We start from the raw sequence: 24609 nt of genomic DNA on the forward strand, positions 1-24609 counted from the left end.
GTAGTTATAAGCGAAAATAGGCATTTTTCGAATCTCGTTACCACTAGATGGCGCTGTTACGAAACGTTGCAGGCACCCTCAGGTCATGACTGTAATGACATATACCAAGTTTCGTGTCGATACACCAAAGTGTTGCGAAGATACGGCCTCATGTCCGTTTTGGCGTGCTCGCCGCCGTATATGTTGTCACGGTATACGAGAACGCATTGGTCTATCAAAAAGCTTTTGATAACTTTTTGTCAGGGGTGTCTATAGATGCTAAATAACAAAGGACATGCAAATCGGACAAACGCTCTAGGAGGAGTTCGAAAAAGTAGGTTTTACGGAAAATTCAAAATGGCGGAAAGATGTGCATGACACAAATGACATCAATGTGTGCAATTGAATCATCATGAGCAAAGGATTCAGACGAAACAAGAATTTAGTTTCTAGGACTCATGGGTCAGAAGTTATGAGCATGAACATAAGTGGATTTTTGGACTGTTGGTGGCGCTAGAGGGTTTGAGTCAGACACACCAAAGTTGCTATAGTAACTTCTGAGACTGTCCTCTACATGTGTGCCAAATTTCATAACTTTCCTATGTACGGTTCTATGGGCTGCCATTGACTTTCGGCGGAAGAACGAGGAAGAAAAATAATAATAATAATAATAAGAAAACTAACAATAACAATAGGGTTCTACGCCCCTTCGGGGCTTGACCCCTAATAATAAGAAAACTAACAAATACAATAGGGTTCTACGCCCCTTCGGGGCTTGACCCCTAATAATTATTATAAAAAGAAAACTAACAAATACAATAGGGTTCTACGCCCCTTCGGGGCTTGACCCCTAATAATAATAATAATAATAATAATAACAAAAACTTGCAGTGCACCTTTGACATGTCAGACTAAGAAAATAATATTAAATCAAAACAAACATTTATCACAGTAGTGCAACTTTGAAAGGTCATCCTAAACAATAACAATAAAAAACTTGACCATAAACAAGGTAAACTTAACATTATTTACAGTGTGTATAGCGTGTATATTATTTATAGTGTGTATATAAAATGTGAAATTTTTAAGGAGCTGGAGGATTGTCAACATAATAAATAGTAAACATTAATAAAATAAACATTCAACATAGTAGTGCAATTCTGACGTATCAATGTTAATAATAATAATAACAAAAACAAAAATTTGCAGTGCACCTTTGACATGTCAGACTAAATTTTTTTTTAAATCAAAACAAACATTTATCACAGTAGTGCAACTTTGAAAGGTCATCCTAAACAATAACAATAAAAAACTTGACCATAAACAAGGTAAACTTAACATTATTTACAGTGTGTATAGCGTGTGTATTATTTACAGTGTGTATATAAAATGTGAAATTTTTAAGGAGCTGGAGGATTGTCATTTCCTGTTTTTTTTCCCCATAACCACGTCCCTCCAGCACAGCCCTCCATTCAGCATATGACTGAGTCTCAGTCTCTTTGCAGTACCAGTTGCCAAAGTACTGAAGATGTGATGGTGGCTTTCTCTCTTTGTTGCACTTTCTACAAAAAATAACATCTGTCTTCCTCACATATTTGCGTGTGACAGTTCCAGTGTCCTCCCTCATCTGTTTTCTCTTCCTGTACTGCTGAGTGGAGTAAGGTACAGCTTGACTGGATGTTTGTGTCTGAGCTGATGGTGGCATAGCAGAAGGTAAAGGTACGTTAAAGAACACCACCTGCGAAGTTCCAGGCACTGAAGATGGTGTATCTACAACTGTCGGAAGCTGCAGGGAGGGCAAAATGAAAGGCAGAGAGACGGGTATTGCTGGTGCAATGATAGGGAGTCTTTGATGTGATGGTGGTGCCTGGGAGATGGCTGGAGGTTGTGACCTCCTCTTGAGTTTTGCCTCCCCAGCAGTGTTTCTTGGCAGGACAAAAAGGTGAGGCTCAGCCAAGCTCCCTGGAAATAGGGTCGGCCCTTTCTGCAAAGCCGCAGGAAGCTTCTCAGGTCCAGCCATGGGTGCATCTGGGAAATTGATACCCTGCTTTGTAACCCCCACATCCTGTGACTTGTCACGCTTGGAGAACCTGGAAAAACATAAAACAACCAGTATTAATAAACATTTAAACAAAAATAAAAAAGTGCTGTGATCATTTACTGTTTAATCACGACTATAATGCAACAGCATTACACAGCTGATATCATATAGCAATTGATCACACCCTAGTGTCATGTTGCTTTTGTAAAATGACTACTTTAATTGAAATTAACATTGAATTATGGATTCTTACAGTCTGTTAAAGATCATGTCGTAAGCAATAAATCATATCTTTCATAATAGAAAAGTAAACAGAAGTTGGACTCTTGTTGATTTGTTTCTAGACCCGTCAAAGCACCCACAGTTACATTCAGTCAACCGTGTCAATTACTTAAAGCAGCTGAGGGCTATACAGAGGGTTCATGTTTTGGTATAGCGGTTACAATGCTAATTTACTCACCAGTCTGAGATTGTTGAAGCGTTCATCTGTGGAAGCTGGATGGTGGTTTCTCTCATCACCCTATCATTGGTGAGGATGCACTCTCGGATATGTCTGTAGACCCGTGCATTCATTGTGAAGCGGGCGACCCTCTCTCCATTAACACGCACCGCGTTTTGGTAGAGAGCACAGAGCCTTATGAAGATGCCCTCCACCACTCTGTTGCAGTCAGGCCTCTGTGCAGGACTATGAGGCCCAATGAAACACCTTCAAATTACAGCAGAATACATATTATTAATGTAAGATTTTTTTCAGTGTGTGAACTTTTCTCTGTTGAAAATTTGTGACAAAAAACTGTTCTAAAACTCAACATTTAAAAAAAAAAAAACCATTAAATTGTACAAAAAAGTAATACTTTTGGTCAGTAGCCTTATTTTTTAGGTTTAATTACACAGAATTCATGATAAATAATGTATTTTATAAAATGTCATAAAACTGGGGCCCTCCTGGCACCATCTCGCAGCCCCCCTGGGCCCCCAGTTTGAAAACCACTGGTCTAGATGTTCATTTTTAATATCTGTGCAGAGTTATGTTGTCTTGTTTGTTTTCTGGGTCGATGTTGAAATATCATATCAATAAATTAGGTATCTACTTTTTTACTGTGTTGTGGCATTATCACAGCTTTGGACAAAAAGTGTCTTAAACTGTTGTTAAACACAGTTAATCCAAAAGTCTATGAGAAAAATAAACTGGCTTTTTTGAGAGGGTCAGCCAACAAAAATATGTCATCCCTGTGGCACTCTATATTGACCCCGGTCTGCGTTTTTTCAACGATGTATGGTTAGAACTGTGTCCATAGGAATGTAACTTACATAACATAAAATCAGCATTAAACGTAAATCACAACTAACAATTTTTGTTATATCTAAGCCAAGTATGAATTTAAGAGGCTGCAGGAAGATAAGCTAGTCATAATTCGTCAGGTTTTACTAAATATATATTTTTTTATAAAAATCAAAACCCTCAAACAAATCAAAACCCTGTATTTGCTAAATTTAGCATACCTTCTGGTGCTCTCCACACCTGGTGCCACATTCTTTTTACTGGCCCTGAATCGTCCCTGTTTTAGGTTGGTTTGGTGACGTGGTGAGTAAGTGGTCTTTTTCTTATCAAACTCCCCCAATGCCTGCCATAGGTTGATGATTTGATCAGACTCTTCTCCAGTTAAGGCCAGACGGTGTTCTCTAAGGTTGAACAAATACTCTGCCAAGTCCTGCACAGCTCCATAACCTTCAATATTATCCGGTCCAACACAATCCTAAAATGAAAGATCATTTAGCAACTTTTGAAAGCACCAATGAATACAAATATTCACATGAAAGCACAGCCAACATAACCCAGATTTTGTTTGCATACATGTATATGTACATTAAAAAAGAAACCGTGCCCTTACATCTAGCGAAGGGTTCTCTTCAGATGTTGGAAGGTCAGTTTCTGTGGACCCTAGGTTACCTGGGGCTACATGAAAAAGGTAAATATTTAGTTTACATGTGTATTTATCTTTCAATATGACAAATATTCATTTAGAGTCATTTAGAGTTAGTGTGACAACAAACAACTCTCAATAAAAATACTTTGGTAAAACTCACAGCTATGTGCGCCAGGAGATAGTGCTGGCTGAGTGTGCAGTGAGCTGGAAACAGAAGATGTGACTGGTATTGGAGGGACCACAGACAGTGATGACGTAGAGCTGGTGACAGGAGATCTCACTGGTGACACATACAGTGATGACTTGGGTCTGGTTGCCGGAGGGGTTGAAGATGATGCTGCAGACACTGATGCTTGTGAAGCAGCAGAAGGTATCCGCTCTGTGTCAAAGGTGGGGACAGTGATGTCTTGAAACTCCTCAAGTTCATCATAAGTTTCCTCCACCTCTATAGCAACCTCAGTGGTCTCAGACTCTTCAATGGCCAACCTGTAGTCCTGCAGAACTTTACCAGTTTGCTGGTAAAGATACTCTACTCCGATAAGTTCACCTTTAAAATATTAAAACAATGACAATTAGATAATATACCAGAATATTATATTATTACTCTTTATTATAACACTGTTTGTGTGTGTGTGTGTGTGTGTGTGTGTGTGTGTGTGTAATTGTCACCAAAAACAACAAACAGTTATCTACCAGTGTACTTTCTTGGCCCAACATAAGGGCTGATTTTCATGCCCATGACCTCCTCTGCAAGAATATTGGCAGTATGACGGAGAAGATGACTATAGGAATGTGGCTGCTGCTCATCAGTTGTTGCTGCCACAGCCCGGTCCTCATACCACCTTGCAAGTCCATCCAAAAGATACGCCAGAAAAAAGGTGTCACTTGACAGCTTGCCTGTACATTAAAAAAAAATCATATAAATACATAAATAATTGTTCTTGCTATTCTCATAATTATTTCAATATATAATTAAGTAAAATCTTATTAAAAAAATTTTGTGACTAAAATTACTTACCTGGGATGAATCTGTTGAGGTGCAGATGAAAAGACTCCAGCGAAGTAGAACCTCTGGCACAGCGGTAAGTTGGCAGACGATGCCCTCCCTTCATTAAAGTGCCCGTCTGCATGTAGAGCTGCACACCTTGAGGATCCTGGATGCAGGCCACATGCTTTCGCTGGGACTTTATGATCTCAGTCATCCGGGCTGAGTTTATTAAAGGGACTCCCAGAGTGTCACGACCAGCATCTCCTTCAAAGGCCTGAATGAGGCTCTCAATCATCGTCAGGGTCTCCTTGGTCCCACGAGTGGTTCTCCTGCAATGTAGGGCTAGCTCGCTACGGCTGATACGGCGCAGTACATCAGCTTCAGATGATGGTCTCCAGTCAGCTTCTAGCTGTGCACGCTTTGCCATCTTCAGGGCCGTCAGGTCGTCCTGGTCCCACATGAAAATACAGTGGCTGAGGCGACTCATAAATGTGGCATATAACGGGTGACAGTCGGTGGTGCAACCCACAGAAAATCTCCGCATAAAGTGCCATATATCCAACCAGATGGTCATTTGCTCCCACTCTTCAAACATCCTCCTCAGAAGAGTGTTGCCACAGCAGTCTCGGTCCACATACAGTACCTCGGGAGGAGCTACCCCAGCCACTCTGTATCTCCTAATGAGGCCTTCAATCATTGGCCCAAGACCAAAACCCTCACTTGCTGTGAGCACGGACATGATCACCTGTCCATGCTCATTTCCAACATTGGTTGCCCCGGCAGCGGTGCCATAGCTGGGTCCTGCTAGTTTTCTGGCTACTTTTTTTGTGGAATCCATTTTTAAGATACGACCATATTGTGATGTTATAGCGGCCTTGATCTCATCCAGCCGTTGCAGGACATCCTGGGCATAGACCTGCATCAGCCACCGGTGCTTAGGGACAGAAGGCATTGGAGGAAGCGGTTCAAATGTCACAGGCAGTATCAAGCTTGATGTAACAGCACTGGCAATCCCCTTGCAATCTGTAAGATATTGGACTGTTTTTTGCAACCAGACCTCAGCATGACGCTCCTGCAGCTTGCGCTGGATCTGGCTGCTGCTGTTTCCCAGGCCTCGTTGACGCATCAAACATACTACCTGAAAGTCACATGCAAGTTTTGAGGTTAGAATGCAGGGGAACTGCACTCTGTGGCCAATGTCGAGTTGGGAGACGATATCATGGCTCCAGCTGATGACCTTTCTCTTACATCTTCGGCAGGCCAGGTACTCAGATGCCACAAAGTACACACTATTTAAAGCAATCACGACCCTGATCTTTTGATGCAGGCCAGCTGAGGTCAGAAGGTCTTTCTGACAGTCTGGATGTGGACAGGTCAGCTTCAATTGCCACAGCTTTCGTGGCATCCAGAGCAGCAGAGGATGGCCAAAGTAATTCTCCAAGGAAGGAGCACTACTGGTCTTCAGTGGTACTATAGTGGTTTTTGTAGGGTATATTATTGATCATATACTATATTAATATTATATTAGGCCTATAAGGCCTGTTAGGTCTATAAGGCCTGTTGCTTCTACATTATGCCATGAGAAAAGGTCAACATAACCGAAAAACAAGAAGACGTCATTCTAGATTAGTTAACTTTCGTTTTCTCAGTTTCCTAATTAAAACACTATACCCTGATTGTTCTCATGAGAAAAGGTCGACATAACCGAAAAACAAGACGACGTCATTCTAGATTAGTTAACTTTCGTTTTCTCAGTTTCCCAATTAAAACACTATACCCTGATTGTTCTCATGAGAAAAGGTCGACATAACCGATAAACAAGAGGACGTCATTTTAGATTAGTTAACTTTCATTTCTCAGTTTCCTAATTAAAAGAGACCAGGTGCAATACACTGATTATTTTCGCTACAATTATTTTGAGAAACAAGGTCGAAATCACCGACAAACAGACTACGTCATTTTAAGATTCGAGAAGTCCAGCTGTATATGTCATTTTAGATATGAAGAAGGATTCAGCTGCACATAAAACAAACAGATTGATTGTGGCAAACCAAGACCAATTAGAAGAGTATACGTCATCTTAGATAAAAAGTGTTTGATCTTACTGTATAAAATATGGAGTCAGAGAGGTAAAAATCAGAAGGCTGGGGATGGTTTCTGAATGCATGCTAATGTAATTCTTTGATCATCTGAACTTTGTTGGCTCGAGCGAATAAAGTAATTTTTTGTTTGGCACCTGGAACCTTTGTCTCCTGAGTATTTTTTCTTATGAAGATTCAAGCTAAGACTTTTTGCCACAACATAACTTGGTGACCCCGCGACGTGATTGGACAGAGGCTACGGAGTGGAGGGCTGCAGACGGGCAGAGGTCGGCCAGGTCACACAAGGGCGCGCCACTATAGAGGTGAGCATAAATTTACTTGCTTATTCTGTATGGTGCTTGTGTGGTCTGCCGAAGGTAAGCCCTGAGCGGTGTTGATACTCTAGGCCTCTCCAAATTGAACACAGCGATTTGATACTTATACTACTAATTAATTTGCTTCTATTAAGATAAAGATAAAATATTGAATTGCAAAAACAAGAAGGGGTTCCAGATTTCAAACAAGTGTGTGCGTGTGAGTGCGGGTGTATTTTGGTGTTGGACCTGAGTGTTACAGTGCCTTGGGATCTTAAAAAAGATCTGAGTGTTACGGCATTTTGGGGTCCCACGAGAAACCTGAGTGTGACGGCACCTTGGGGTCTTTATAAAGATCTGAGTGTTACGGTGTCTTGGGGTTTCAGGACCTGAGTGTTACAGTGCCTTGGGGTCTTAAAAAAAAAAAAAAAAAAAAGATCTGAGTGTTACGGCATTTTGGGGTCCCACGAGAAACCTGAGTGTGACGGCACCTTGGGGTCTTTATAAAGATCTGAGTGTTACGGTGTCTTGGGGTTTCAGAACTTGAGTGAAATTGCAAGGGTGTGAGTGTAACCACGTCTTAGGCAAGGCGTGTTGGCACCCAGTGTTGGACCTGAGTGTTACAGTGCCTTGGGGTCTTAAAAAAGATCTGAGTGTTACGGCATTTTGGGGTCCCACGAGAAACCTGAGTGTGACGGCACCTTGGGGTCTTGATAAAGATCTGAGTGTTACGGTGTCTTGGGGTTTCAGAACCTGAGTGAAACTGCGTTTTTGGTAAAACGTATTGGGGTTCCAGGGCGTGAGTGAGACCACGATTTAGATAAATCGTGTTGGCGCCCAGAGCGAAGAGCGCTCATAAATCCTGTAGGCCAGGTGGCCATAGGTACGGTCTTTATTATTTTGTTGCTTTGTACATTGCTTTTGTCAATCGTTGTAATAATTTGTGGTGTATTGTGTTGAGACAACAATCACTGTCAAAAAGAAGTAATATAGGAAGTTTGAGTGTTCTGTGTGAAGGCCCGGGCCGATGAGAGAGAGTGTTTTGCATGTCTGTGCCTTATTCAGCGTGGGAAAATGTTTGCCTGCTAGAACTGTGTGTGTAAAAAGATAAGAGCTCAGAGAGCAGATAAAGGTGGGGCTCATCGTGTATGAGAAAGAGAGTGAGAGAGATTTTTGTGAATGAGAACTTACTTTGAATGAGAGTGTGTGAGAAGCTGTGTGTCTTTGAGAGATTCAGTGTGTGCTTACGTGTGTGTGTAAGTGAAGAGATAAGAAGAGAAAAAGGCCTTTGTGAATGTATGCTGTGGATTTGAATGCATTTTTTCTGACTTTACTCTTTAATAACTGTGTTTTGAATTTTTTGACTTAATTTTTCAACAATAGTGTTCTGTGTTATACTTTTATCCATCTTTATTTTTATTTTTTATACTTTATCTTTTTTCTTTTAAGTATAATGAAGTTATTATGGATGATAATGGCTTAAGGTATGAGAGAAGTGAATTTATAGCTGAAGAAAGAATTAGAAACGCTAGAATCCAGTTTGAAACCAAAGGAATTCACAGTCATTTCTGGAGAGAGACATTTTACAAAGATTTGACAGGCATACAGCACGAGTTGTCAGACGTCAGAAAAGATTGGTATTTGACCCAATTGCTGGAAGTGCCAAGATTAGAAGAGATAGTGAGAGAGTGGCCTTACATTGCTTGGCAGACAATAATCAGACGTTGTTGCAGGGTCTCAGTGCTGCGAAACTTCTTAGAACAAGTTTGTGCATTTAATTATTTAAGGTTGAGCAGAGCAAATACAACCCATAATAGTTTGAATTCAATAGCATTGACTCTTACATTACCAATCGATACATTGACAAGCTCCTATTTCGAAATTGGAAACCAATTGGGCCTGATAAATGGGACAGGGAGAACAGGAAAAGATATACGCAATCCAAAAATAAGAGTCACTGCAAAAACCAGAACAGTAAATTGGGAAAGCAAACTTTTGTTCACATGTGACAGACAGGGGGTGATTACACCAAGACAAGTTTTGGGAGAGACCTTGAAAGAATTGACATTTCATTTTGACCTGAACAATTAAGAATCAGAATAGGGAGTTAGCTCATTCAGAAGAAAAAGTATAATTACAGACATGGCATCCACATCTTTGGAGACGTTAAAGTCCAGATACCCTGTCAGTAGAGAACTGATTGAAAAAATATCAAACAAATGGACAAAACGCACAAAAGATTTAAACACAAAGTGGCCTGAGGGTGGCACCTTTGAAGTAACAGTGTGTGAGGAAATGGAGGCATTAATCAAAAATCACAAGGCAAAAGACAAAAGTAAGAAGAGAAATGAAAAAAGACAAAAAGAGCTGGATGTTTTGAATTTATTCAAAAAAGAAGGGATAAACTTCCTGAAGAGTGTCAAAGTAACCAGAGAAATTCTAAAAGAAGATGAGAAAAAGGTTTCAGAAAAAGAGAAAGAGGCCATCTCCAGCCCACCTCCCTATGAGGAACCAAAAAATCAATTACCAATAATTACAGGTGACATTCAATTTGGAGGGAGAATAGAAATAGAGCCAGATCAGCAACAGACCCCATCACAAACCCCTGCAAATAACCCAGCTAGCTCATTGGCCCCTATGCATACCTCAACACACATTCCCAAACTCACCCATATTAGAGAAACGCCCAGTGGCTCAATAGGAAATACCCAGTCTGCAAGTAAAGGTCACAGCCCAGCGCTTAACGCATATGCTGATGCTGCTAGAGCATTAGAACAGATGATGACACCCCCAGAAATACACAACACATATGACAGGGCAGCTGCAGCCTTACATCAGATAGCACCCCCAAACTTAGAAAGAGTAGTGAGGCCTAGGTTGAGGATGGACAAATACAGTGATGATATTTTAGAAGAGGATTATGAGACAGATACATCATCAGGAGAGGAAGATGAGAGAGAAAGAAGTTGGATACCAACAAGACACACTAGGGAGGAAGACTGGATTAGGGAGGAAGAATGGATAAAGACACCCCCACACAACACTAGCATAAAGTGTAGAGTAGGGAACAGACAGGCTGGGGAAACCAGGCCAGAGAAAAAATCCTACACAAGAGGAAAACTAAAGCGAGTCACCGGTAGCCTTTATCTTGAAGATGAAGAAAGAGGACAAGGATTCAAAGCATGGGAACGAGCACCTGGGAAACGTTTGACAAGAGCAGCAAGCTGTGCAGATTTGGTGGATTTATCACATGGGGACAACATCTGTGCTGAAGGACCAAGAAGTGTGTCAATGTGCCCCATTTTGATAAAGGGACAGCGAGGACAATACGTGCCTTGGGCCACCCAGGATATTGATGGACTAGTTGCACGACTTCCGGAAATACATGAAGGGGCGGGCAAATGGATTAGAATCTTTGAGGAGGAGACGACAGGGCGTGTCTTAGCCATAGGAGACATCAAGGCCCTGTTGGCAAAATGTGTCGGTGGAACAAAGTTGAATGAACTTTTAACTGATGCTGGACTGCAAATTGCAATCGACAACATCAGAAGAGATGGAATGGCCTTTGACCCCTACAGGACAAGCATGTGGACAACATTACGCAAAGAATACCCAATGCAGATCGATCCAAAGATGCTGAGAGGTGATCCGATTGGAGAAACAGAGAATCCAACCGCATACGTACAGAAACAGCTGAAACGGTGGCGTGAAGAGCTGGAAAAAGACCCAGAAAAAGACTTTGTTTTAGCTGCGCTATTCAGAAATGCGATAGTGGAAGCTATGCCACCAACTGTTAAAACCAAGCTTGAAGATGTGGTGGGACTGAACTCCAAGACACACAAGGAGTTCTGTGACCATGTCGCACATGCAGTCGAACAGCAAAGAAAGATTGAGCTAAAGGCGAAGACAGTGGAGAAAGAAATGCAGAAGAGACTGGCACAGTTACAACTGGATGAACTTGTGAGCAAAACTAAGAAGAAACCACAAGCTGTTGTGAAGGAGAAAGAGGAGGAGCAACCAGCAGTGATGGCACCAGTTGGAGTAGCAGCCCCCATCATCCAGCAAACACAGAATGCAGCACCCGCCCAGCCCACTCAAGGGAATGCACAACAACCAGCCACTCCCATTGTCATCTATCTGAAACCACAGCAACAGAACAGAGGTGGACCGAGAACACAGAGAGGAAGAGGAAGGGGCGGCCCAACCAAGACACAGATCGGATGCTGGGGCTGTGGAGAATTTGGACACTTCAGAAGTGAGTGTCAAAGTAATCCATGGCAGAAACAAGATCAACAATACTGGCAACAAGATCAGCAAGGCGGACAGCTGAACCAACAAGATTGGCAGCCAAACCAGAGACAGCAAGGCCCGCACTGGCAACAGCACCCACAACAACAACTCCAGACTGGTCCAGTTAACCCATGGCGAGGACCAGACCAAGGCTACTAGGGATGCCCAGAGAATCCTATGGGGAGGGGCCAGCTTCCAATGATAACTGAGAATGCTGACCAAGAACCTATGCTGCGGGTTGAAGTAGAAGGCAAAACTGTACCCATGATGATTGACACTGGAGCAACTTACACGTGTGTAAGTCCGAAATATGCCTCACACCTCCCCATGTCTGGAAAATTTGCAAAGACAGTAGGATTCTCGGGACAATCGCAGCTGACACCATTAACTGCTCCAGTCTGTCTGAAAGCAAAAGATAAACAAATAACTTTGCCCATTTTAGTTTCTGAAAACACACCAGTTAATTTGTTAGGAAGAGATGCCCTTTGTAGGTTAAAATTGCAAATATCCTGTTCACCTGACGGTATCTACATAGACAGTGCAGGAGTTAGGCAGATGACAATGATCACACCCCAAGCAAATGTGTATTGGTTAGGGAATTTAGGAGAGGAGGTAGAACAAACACTTACAAAATGGGAAAAGTTCATAAGAGCACAAATTGAGAACCCCATCTTGCCCAGTTTTGAGTTTCACTGTACAATGATTTATGACCCCCTGCAGAGAGTAGATTTAGAAACGGAGTGGTTACAGGAAACAGAAGGACAGAAAATCCAATTGACTTCACAAAGTATTATTATAGGGAAACAGGGAGCAGCATTACAAGTGGATGAGTGTGATTTCACTGAAAAATGGTTTCAGGTACCAAATTCAAAGCCACATGTTACTTTATATATAGGTGAAGGTTTTGAGTCACGAGATTTAGGCCCAATGATGAAAAAAGCAGCAGAGGCCCAGTGGAAAGAGACAGAGAATCCCCTGTTGTTTCAGTCAGTGGATGGGAAATATTTAAAAATAGCCAACACAACTGTAATGAATGGAATTCCCAAGGAGGTGGTGGTTGGAGATAGCATTGAAATGAATTTGGCTGATTCCCCAGAAACTGAAGCAGGCAATGCAGCTCTCCTAAAAGAAATGGAAGAGCAGGTGCCTGAAGAGTTATGGTCACGTCATGACACAGATGTGGGTTTGATTAAATCTGCCAGCCCTGTAAGAATAAAAGTAAAACCTGAAGCCAAGTTGCCTAGAAAACAACAATATCCACTGAAACATGAAGCAGTGGAGGGTATCAGAGATACCATTGATGGACTATTTGCAGCAGGTGTTTTAGTTGAAATAACAAGTTACTGCAACACACCAATACTGCCAGTCGCTAAATCTGATAAGTCAAAATGGCGGCTTGTGCATGATTTAAGAGCAATTAATGAGATTGTTGAAGATTGGCCTGCTGAGGTTCCAAATCCACACACACTGCTAACAAGCATCCCTCCTGAAGCAAAATACTTTACTGTGATTGACCTGTGTTCTGCCTTTTTCAGTATCCCTCTGGATGAAAGAAGCAGACACTTGTTTGCATTTACATATGAAGGTAAACAAATATCATACACAAGAATTCCGCAGGGATATAGGCATTCACCTCATATTTTCAATCAATTATTGAAAGCTGATTTGGAAGATGTGGTGCTGGACAGTACACTGATCCAATATGTGGATGATCTGTTGATTTGCTCTCCCACACTTGAACAATGTCATAGAGATTCAATTAAAGTATTGACTAAATTAGCAGAGGGGGGTCACAAAGCTTCTAAACAAAAAATGCAATATTGTCAGACACAGGTAGAATATTTGGGGAGATTAATTGCATATAAGACCAAAGCAATATCACCAAGTCAGTTAGAGGGCATCAGTAGAGCACCTATGCCACAAACTGTTAAACAAATGATGACATTTTTGGGAATGACAGGGTTTAGTTCTGATTGGATTGAGGACTATGCATTAAAAACAGCTCCATTGAGAGAACTAATGAAACAGGGACAACAAGATCTGAGGGCCCCGCTCATATGGAACACTGATGCAATAATAGCATTTGAGTCAATCAAAAGAGAGCTACAGAATGCACCAGCACTGACACACCCTGATTACACAAAACCATTTCATTTGTATGTAGCTGACAGAAGGGAGGGCTATGCCTCAGCAGTTTTGATGCAAGAAACCTGTAAGGGCCGCAGTAAGCAGCCCATTGCTTTTTATAGCACAAGACTTGATAGTGTAGCACAAAGCTATCCTCCATGCTATCAAGGACTAGCAGCTGTATATTACGCTTATGAAAAAGCTTCCACTATTACTATGGGCTATCCAGTTATTGTATATACACATCATAAAGTTGTAGAATTGTTGGAGCAAGGGAAATTTGTACTCACACAAGCCAGAACCCTTGCATATTCTGCTCTTTTGACATATCCTGATATCACAATCAAAAAGTGTACAACTGTAAATCCTGCTAACTTTGTTCCTTTAGATTGTGAGGGAACCCCACATGATTGTGTTGCTGAATCACTAGCCTTTACACGCCTTAGGCCAGATTTAGAGTCAGCACCCATACAAGATGCTAGTGTAGATTATTTTGTTGATGGATCATGCTTTAAAGACTTTGATGGCAATCATGCTGGATACTCTGTTGTCAGACGACAGGGGGATGATTTTGTTACTGTAATTTCACAGCATTGTTCTCAGCCATGCTCTGCCCAGTTGGCTGAATTAAAGGCACTGACTGCTGCATGTGAATTAGCAAAGGGACAGAATGTGAATATCTTTACAGACAGTGCCTATGCACATGGAATCTGTCACCTCTGGGGGGCAGTATGGAAGCAGAGAGGATTTAGAAAGAGTGATGGTACACCCATACAGCATGCTGAACAAATAGTAAAGCTTATATCAGCAATGATGCAGCCTAAGCGTTTGGCAATAATAAAATGCCAAGCGCACAAAAAAGGCAATGATTTTGTGATAAGAGGAAACAATGCTGCAGATTTGGAGGCAAGAAAGGCCTCAGGATGTCATGTTGCTGTTATGTCACCTATGGTACTAATACAGCCGCAGCCACAGGTTGATGATCTTGTGCGTATACAACAGCAGGCCACCCCATATGAACTTTCAATATGGCAACAGAGAGGTTGTACCAGAGATGCTAATGGAATATGGCGCTCTCATGAAGGACAAATGATTGCTCCAATTGCTTTATTGACTATATTGATCTCTGACGCACATGGATTTGATCACTGTGGGAGGGGGGAGATAATGAGAAGAATAAAGCAGCAAGGCTATTGGTCTCCCTACATGCAGGCTACTGTTGATGAGTTTTTGACAGGATGTGATATCTGTGCTAAAAATAATGTCAGAAAAGGTATTTCAGCTCCAATAGGACACATACCTGTACCAGAGGGACCTTTCAAACATCTGGTTATGGATTATGTGGATATGATAAGATCAGTGAGAGGAAAACGTTATATGCTAGTCCTCGTGGATCGCTTCAGTCGTTGGGTGGAGGCGGAGCCTTCACCTGACCAAGGTTCTGGAACTGTAATTAAGTTTTTGACAAGAGAAGTGATTCCCAGATTTGGTATACCATCACAGATTAGTTCTGACAATGGATCTGCATTTGTTCAAAAGACTGTAAAGACAGTATTGCAGAAATTGAGAATAAAGCAAAGACTTGGATGTGTATACCACCCACAGTCACAGGGAGCAGTGGAACGCATAAATGGAGTTTTGAAATCAAAAATCAATAAGATTTGTGCTGACACAAAGTTGAACTGGGTAGATGCTTTACCTCTTGCATTAATGAGTTACCGAATGCAAACAAACAGGATTACAAATTTGACACCGCATGAAATGCTTACTGGTAGACCTATGCCAGTACCTTTTTTGAGGGGCCCATATGAGGGACCCTCTTTGGAGCAGTTGCAAGTTGAACTAAGAGCCTATATGAGACAATTGACTGTTATACATAAGGCTATATGTTCACAGGAGCAGAAACGTGGACCTCGGCAAGAGGAGGAAGCTCCGTGCATGATTGTGCCTGGGGACCGAGTATATCTGAGAGTTTTCAGACGAAAGTGGAATCAGCCAAGACGGGAGGGGCCCTACACGGTTGTCAGAGCAACGCCCACCGCAGTACAAGTTGAAGGTAGCACAACCTGGTATCATTTAAATCACTGTACTCGAGTTCCCAGGTTAAGGCCAAGAGACGCAGAAGCCGCAGAAGGAGAGAAGGAGGGACAACCTGAGACATCAGAGGAGGATCAGCAAGGTCAACATGGAGAACCGGAAACGCCCCCTGACCCAGCAGGACAAGACAGATGCCAAGAAACCCCGAGTCCTGCTTCCATTGCAGAACCTGATCTGGATGCTGAATTACGTCCTGACACACCTCATGAACCTGAGTCCTCAGAGGATGGAGGAGATGAAACGGAACCAGAACTACACCTGCAGGGGGCCACCTCAGAAACTGAAGGACATGCGAGCGACGGACCGCAGGGCGTTACAGAATCTTCTCCTCATTGTGATGACCCTGAATACTCTGATACAGTTCATCCAACAGACCCAGGCCCATCCAGTAGACGTCTCTTATCTGAAGAATTCAGCACCATCGACCTCTCAGTGCTGGACTGGACCCAATGATTTGTGCACTGATGACGATGAACCACAATACGAGCAACTACTCGACATGGCCCTGCATAATGACTGGTACAGGTGGGCACAGTTTACCGTGGGTGAGTCACAGATGTCCGACTGTGTGCTTTGCACACCATCTCCTTTGACAAAGCTTGTTGTTGTTCCTAACCCTTATGATTACAGACACTGTGCTAAGCACTATGCAGACCACTGCCTACCCGACAAGATGAACGTATCCTTTTGCCCAGCTGAATGCATTGCGTAACACTTCCACAATTTATCAAGATGAGAGGTGGGGAACAGAATGTAAACACATAGGTGTAAAAATAGCCCCTGAATATGTTGAAATTCCAGAAGTATATAGCATTGATTACTCACTACAATATGAATGTTTCAATCAATCACATGACAATGGGGGAATAAATGTAGGACATTTTGAAGGAAATTGTTTAACAATTTGGCACCTTGACCCCCGTATGCACAAACAAAAAGATGTAATTAAATCATGGACTAGTGATTGGGCATCAGCAACCATAACCGACAATTTTACAGTTTCCCTTGGAGTAACAGCAGTGATTAATGGAAGTACTACCTATGTGCACACAACTATACAGACCTGTGAAACTCAAACACTCACTTTCCCTTTAGCATATCTATACACTGGACAATTAACTGCTGTAGCTGACTATTTTTGGATATGCGGGGGAACAAAATTAAGATCTACACTTCCCATTAATTGGCATGGCTTATGTGCTAGAGTTAAACTACTGCAAGGTGTAACTATGTTTCCTTGGAATTTTGATGACCCTATTGAAGCTGTACCTCCCACCCACAGAGTTAAGAGAGCATATCAGAATGATCCTAATGTTTGGATAGATGCTATTGGTCAGCCAAGGGGAATACCAAATGAATTTAAAGCCAGAAGCGAAATTAAATCAGGATTTGAATCCATTATAATATGGATAACGCCCAACAAAAATGTTGAATGGATTAATTATCTATACTACAACCAGCAGAGATTCATTAACTACACTGATGATGCATTGGCAGCTATAGGGGAACAATTAGCCCCTACTAGCAAAATGGCCTGGCAAAACAGACAGGCACTTAATTGGCTATTAGCGGAGAAGGGCGGAGTCTGCGTGATGTTTTCACAAGACTGTTGTACCTTCATTCCAAACCATACAGCGCCAAATGGCGCCTTTACGAAAGCCATGGGTAAACTGAAAAAGTTGCGAGAAGAAGTAAAACTTAATGCGGGCACTGATGAGAAAATTGATAACTGGTTTGCTTCGGTCTTTGGTTCATGGAAAGCTTGGCTGACCAAACTTGCTATTATATGCGGTATTGCAATTGTTGTTTTTTTCTTGCTCTTCTGTTGTGTTCTACCTATCTTCAGGTCTGTGGTGGCTAAGGCAACTGCCAAGCAGATGGCAGTACAAACAGGAATAAGTCTACACCAAAGTCCTGACGGCCTAATGCTAAACATACATACTACATCGTTAGTTGACACCACACCACCAGTTGACAATACTTATGAAACTATGTATTAAAATGTTACATTCTTTTGTTTCTTTGTTTTCCATCTTTTTGTGATATGTTTGGTTAGTGAGGGAGCTAGATTGTAATTGTATTTCTTTTATTGTTTTTCAGTATTAGTTACATATCATTAGTCCTGAGTAGGCAGGAAGTTAGAGAAATTTTGTTTTTAATCTTTGTTTTCATCTTTAATTTCTCCTCTTGTGTGGTGACTGTAGGTCCTGGTGTCATTTTTAGATATAAAATCCAGGGGACAAATTGTCTAGCTCGGCCGCACAATGGGGGACAATGTAAAGATGTGAAATACACCATATAATACACATAGACTGTATTACGAAACACAGATATCGGAGCACAACTTCACCTCAACGACTACACTAAAGAGTGTCTCAGATAGCGCCCCTGGTGACCGGAAAAGCTAGGGGTTCCTCTGAGAACGAAAATCCATCATTGTGCAGTCGCTGGAAATATAATCGTTGCACTAAAGTCACACATCACCATTATATTATTAAAAGTAGATGGTCTAGATGTTTTGATTACTGATATATTACTGAATCGTCACTGCTGTATTACATTACTGTTGTATCTCTTTACCTGCACTGAGCACATCTTTAATTAATCAATATATTTACTACTGATCATGATTACTGGCTTGTTTTGATTGATATATTTTCTTTCTGCATTCTCTAATAATGATAAGTTTTACACCTTTTAAAGTTACTGAATTTGATTTCACATGTGTTTTCCCTTTTCTTAATTACAAATAATGAGATATTAATTGTTTTGAACATTTTCATATTTGCGTTCCTTTAGTATGTACAGGGTCCAAGAATCTTTTTTTTTTCCTTCCTTTAAGCTAATATACTCACTTAAACAAATAAGAATGGTGCCATTTTTGGGAAGGTTTTTGGTTCTTGTTCTCTTAAGGGCGTGATTGCTGCATCTTAACTGCGTCTGTGTTAGGATCTACATGGAACTTTTATCCATGAAAGCTCTTAGCTAGTATAACATCATGTGCGACGACGTTCTGCTGCAGCACTCTCATTATGTGATGGGTTTCTTAAGAGTACCCCCTCATGTTTGATGGACTTGGACGTCCATGAGGGGGGAGATATATAGTGGTTTTTGTAGGGTATATTATTGATCATATACTATATTAATATTATATTAGGTCTATAAGGCCTGTTGCTTCTACATTATGCCATGAGAAAAGGTCAACATAACCGAAAAACAAGAAGACGTCATTCTAGATTAGTTAACTTTCGTTTTCTCAGTTTCCTAATTAAAACACTATACCCTGATTGTTCTCATGAGAAAAGGTCGACATAACCGAAAAACAAGACGACGTCATTCTAGATTAGTTAACTTTCGTTTTCTCAGTTTCCCAATTAAAACACTATACCCTGATTGTTCTCATGAGAAAAGGTCGACATAACCGATAAACAAGAGGACGTCATTTTAGATTAGTTAACTTTCATTTCTCAGTTTCCTAATTAAAAGAGACCAGGTGCAATACACTGATTATTTTCGCTACAATTATTTTGAGAAACAAGGTCGAAATCACCGACAAACAGACTACGTCATTTTAAGATTCGAGAAGTCCAGCTGTATATGTCATTTTAGATATGAAGAAGGATTCAGCTGCACATCAAACAAATAAATTAATTATGGCAAACCAAGACCAATTAGAAGAGTATACGTCATCTTAGATAAAAAGTGTTTGATCTTACTGTATAAAATATGGAGTCAGAGAGGTACGAATTAAAAGGCTGGGGATGGTTTTTGAATGCATGCTAATGTAATTCTTTGATCATCTGAACTTTGTTGGCTCGAGCAAATAAAGTAATTTTTTGTTTGGCACCTGGAACCTTTGTCTCCTGAGTATTTTTTCTTATGAAGATTCAAGCTAAGACTTTTTGCCACAACAGTACCGGTGGAGGATACCACCAAAGTTTGTCCACCCTGTTATACACTGAAAAAACAAACTTTTTGGTGTAGTAATATTTATTAGATTAACTCTCATAATTTCTACATAATAATATTAACATTTATTGAGAACTAGATTTTCCTAAGTAAAATGATGATAAATACACAATTAATTCATGTAAAAAATGAACTGTGTGGGAATAGTAAGTCTTATTAGATATTTTCTTGTATTATTTAACTGTTTTATAGTCACTGCACATAGTCCTAAAATAATTAAGTAAATTTTAATCAAAAACTTTAGCTTATCTTAGTTCATTTTACTTAAAAATATTAAATCCATTACACTAAAAAAATCTAAGTAAAATTTACTTACATTTATTTGCACATGTTGTAAGGAATACCCACAATTCTTTGCGCCTGAATATTTTTATTTTTTAAGCTTTATCACAGAATAAGAACTGATAAGAACTTTAACTACTTAAATATTTGTTAGCAAAATGTCATAAAGGTTTAAGCTCTTATATTATTGATGTTGTTTTGTTGTAAATAATAATTTTGTGAAGTCACCGTTCAGGTGATCAGTGTTTCTTTACATGAACCCTGTTCAGAACAGTGTATTGTAATTCTTTCCACAGTGCTGATAATGCATGTCAGAAACACAGTTTGTGTGCGTTTCTGTTCCGAATCAAGTTTATTCAATGACTGACTTGTTGTCAGTCATGAATTGTGTGTTATAATGCCATTTATAACACTTAAAAGAACTATGTCCATATTAATATGTTAAAGAAAATAACAAACAGAAAATACGATTTATTTAATATTATTAGGACAGCAATGCCTAATAGACTTTACCTAAACGAATAAAATAAATCTAACTACTAAATAAAATAATTAAGTAACATTTAATTAATTATTTAACATATGTTTTATCATGCAATTTTAAGTAAATTTTATTTGATTTTAGTAGGTAAGTTTTACTTATAAAAAAGCAGTAAATTTTACTTAAAAAAAGTTCGTGCAAATTGTTACGAGGATTTTTTTAAGTAAATTTTACTAGTTGTTTTTTTCAGTGTAGATCAGCTCAGGACGGCCTGGTGCAGCCCACCTGAACAGGGCCTTGGATATCCACCTTTGGTCTACTTCAGGCAGGGTGTGTATCCATCCAGCTGGAAGACAGACTCGTTTTGCTGGAAAAAAACATAAACACTAATTCACATTGTTGCACCAACAAGGCTTCAATTAAGCCTAGAATTTGACAGACAGTTTAGAGCTAATCCAGGGTTTGTTGATCTTAGTTTAATTTTAATTTGACTTGTGTTGCACTACTTCAATTTAAACACAGATTAACAAATCTTAGATTAAAACCTTAACTACACCCTTCATCTGTGATTTATTTTGTCCGCCACGATGAATTTGCTGTAATTAAACAGCAACAATGTTGACGTTGTCATTCAAAAGAAAATAAACAGTTTATGCAGGCAAAGGTAAAGTCATTTTTGTATTATAAATCACTACCTACATGCATCGGAAATCTAAAGGGTTGATTCAAAATAATAACATTTGACAATCTATTAAAACAGTCTATTGTATTAATTAATGGAGCAATGTGGCAGGAAACAAGCTCAGATATTGTGATATAATGCTGTGCCAGCGCATTTGTCATGCCGCCGTGTCTGTTCATTGTCTGCACTTCAGTTCCTGACTGACAGAGGAGATGGCAGTATGCATCGGTAACTGTCGTCGGTGCTATTAATATACTTTTTGAATGATCGACCTCTATCCTGTGTATTTAAAAAAAGTCTATGTATGTACTGTAGGATAGGGAGGGTATCCCGGACTTGATGCTTCAAAGCCAATAAAACATCTTAATGTGCCGCTAAATTTACTCTGTTGAGACATTTTAAGAAACGCATCTTTGAATAGCACCACCACACTCGCAGTGTCTGTTTCTGATCATTTATCCACACATTTAATTGTAAAAAAAATTTTTTAAACCTCCTATGCACGTTTAAAGTTAATCCCTAACTGAGATTTAAAACAGAGTTTAAAGTACTGGAGCAACAGATAATCTAGGTTTAATGTAAAATTTAAACCTGGATCAAAATGACAATTTAAATGTAACCCTGTTTATTTTTAAACAAGATTAAATGTTTGGGCCTAATCCTTGTCAGTGCAACCCACCCATTGTTTTACTTTACTTTATTATGCCTGTAAAGGAAACTTGAATATTTTGTTATATGTTTTAAATAAGTATAAACGTACATGCCACATGTGCCTCCTCAAACATAGTTGCCTCTGCCAGCAGTGTGCTGTCATCTATCTCAGTGGACACAGAGGGCTGGGTTAGGGTGGCTGAGGGCCATGCGGTGGCTTCAATGGACACAGTCGGGTCGGTGAGGGTGGCTGTGGGCCCTGTGGCTCCCTCAATGGACACAGTTGGATGGGTGAGGGTGGCAGAGGGTCGTGCACGTGCCTGGGCCAAAGCTACAAAACAAAACAAGGGACAATTAAACATGACTCCTGAACAGCAACAAATACTAAAAACAAACCAAGTATTTTACACATAAATGTTTGCTTACAAGGTGTTATTTTGATGGGGGAAACCATCCTTTTCATGGTCTTGGTCAGGGTTCTTTGGTCAGGCAACTTCCCAACCAAGAGGGAGCGTAGAGAGGCAGTGGAAGCATGGGTGGTGGCAGCGTGCTGGGTGGGTGCAGCGTGCTGGGTGGGTGCAGCTTGCTGGGTGGGTGCAGCGTGCTGGGTAAGGGCATCGTGCTTGGAAGCTTTTGCATCATTTTGCTCTTCCTTCATAGCAATGGCAATTTTGCCAGAAGGAAAGAGCTCAATATACTCCCTGAAACTCCCCTTGTTGTGGGCATGTTCTTGAGAGTCTTTGCTGCCTCCTGTGGGGTCCCTCTTCATAGATGCAACCAGGTAAGCAGCATACCCTAGTGCATTTTCTGCAACCCACCTGAATGTTTGCCCACGAAAGATACCAAACTGGATTTCAAAGAAACCCAGCAGGTGCTTTCTGTTAGCTGGATCTCCATGGTGCTGACTTAAGCTTTTCTTGGCCTTGTCCAGCACAGCCTCCGGGGACAGGGGTCTTGTGTAAGGCTTTCCTTTGTTGGCTTCCTTCACCTTTGCTGCTTCCAGTGTGTCCGAAAGATTCAGGCTGCCATCAGCCCGTCTCCTGAAGCGAGGCTCCATCTGAATTAAAAAATGAAGATATAAATATTACAGAGAAAAAGCGAACACATTTGGTAATCCAGCTGTGTAAATTACATTACTATATGGGCAATTCCTTACAAATGCTAACCTTACCATGAAACATTTTTTACCAAAGACTTTCACTGCATTTATTGCTTAGATGTCAAAAATTGGTGGTTTTTATACCCGTGTAAGGTCTCTTTCTTAAAGATTTTAAAGCATTTTAAGTATGTCTTTTTCATAATCATATAAAAACCATTTCAGAACTGTCACATCCATAACAGTACATATTCCTCTTTAATGCACACATGAAAATTACATTTAAATGCATTGGTTTTGTTCTAAAAAAGGGTCATCCCTTCTCCATTTGTTTTGTTTTTGGCTTCTGGTTTGTGCATAATAATTCACTGAAATCCTACAAATGTTTTCTCTCAAAAACGTGTGTCTTTTTTTCACTTCCATAACATTCATAACAGTCCCTCATCTAAAATAGAAAACTTGTGCATAGATTGATATTATTTTGATGTCTGATAACAAACATATTGACTCTGACTATTTATATTTCATGTTTTGACAAAAAAAATCACATTAATAACGCAGAAATTGCATATATTTACTCATGATCACCTTACAGTGTTGCTTTTTATTATTCTATGTATATAAATATGTATATTTTTCCAACAGATTCAAAATGTTAACTTACATATCAGCATTATATTCCAGAGTAAGCTCTAATAATGTTAAAAGTAAAGCATTTAACGTTAAATCATGCATTTACAATTGATTTAGCTAAAACAAGTAAGTTTAGCATCAAAATACACTTAAAGGTTCTAAAAATAGAAGCATGTAACTTACTGTGTACGAAGCTGTAGTAAAGCTGTAGTAACTTACAGTTATACTTTATTGCTCTGTGAATCTATAAAACATACAGATTAACTTACAGTATAACAATTATAACAACAACATATAAAATAACAATTGATGTTTAATTAAAAGTTTGTATTAATGACCTAAATTACAAAGCTAATGTTAGCCTGGCTAACGGTACAGGTGTTTCGTTTAAAACAATTAAAAATTTGCTACTGTACTAAAAATAGAAGCATGTAACTTACTGTGTACGAAGTTGTAGTAAAGATGTAGTAAACTGTAACGTTATACTTTATTTTGATTACTCTGCAAATCTATAAAACATATAAGTTTGATTACAGTAACGTTATAACGATTACAACAACACACACATATATATATATATATATATATATATATACATATATATAAAACAACAATTGACGTTTAATTATTAGTTTGGATTAATTACCTAAATTACAAAGCTAGTCTGTGCTAGAGGTTTTTCGTTTAAAACCATTTAAAATATTTGCTACTTTATTTTTGTTGACAAGTGACTTACCTGAAGATGTTTCTCCGGTCGTAATCCGCAAGCTCTGGGGGGCTCTTGACGTTGATTGGTCAATTCTTGGTTGTTACTAGCAGACAGGTTCATGATAGCGATACGACCGCTGATTGGTCATTGCATGCGAATCTTGGTTTCAGCCAGGAGCGCTGATTGGCCATTGCTTGCAAATCTTGGTTTCAGCCGGGAACGCTGATTGGCCGTTGCTTGCAAATCTTGGTTTCAGCGGGG

At 40.0% G+C, this 24609-nt stretch overlaps 1 protein-coding gene and 1 long non-coding RNA gene across 2 annotated transcripts; both read right to left on the minus strand.

Annotated features, from left to right (window-relative positions):
- Positions 1-872: 872 nt before the first annotated feature.
- Positions 873-6638, minus strand: LOC129428182 (uncharacterized). Its single transcript, XM_073858813.1, has 8 exons — positions 6608-6638; positions 4967-6406; positions 4642-4845; positions 4109-4495; positions 3913-3977; positions 3524-3777; positions 2481-2726; positions 873-2069 (listed from the first exon to the last, which is right to left on the minus strand). The coding sequence occupies exons 1-8, from the start codon at positions 6636-6638 to the stop codon at positions 1271-1273; spliced, it is 3426 nt and encodes a 1141-aa protein (XP_073714914.1). The 3' UTR covers positions 873-1270.
- A 15876-nt stretch (positions 6639-22514) lies between these two features.
- On the minus strand, positions 22515-24518 carry LOC141353285 (uncharacterized). The gene is made up of 3 exons (XR_012360308.1): positions 24080-24518; positions 23823-23883; positions 22515-22967 (listed from the first exon to the last, which is right to left on the minus strand). It is a non-coding gene; the product is annotated as an uncharacterized lncRNA (long non-coding RNA).
- Positions 24519-24609: the final 91 nt, after the last annotated feature.

Source organism: Misgurnus anguillicaudatus, chromosome 21 (genome assembly GCF_027580225.2).
Source record: "Misgurnus anguillicaudatus chromosome 21, ASM2758022v2, whole genome shotgun sequence".
NCBI lineage: Eukaryota > Metazoa > Chordata > Actinopteri > Cypriniformes > Cobitidae > Misgurnus > Misgurnus anguillicaudatus.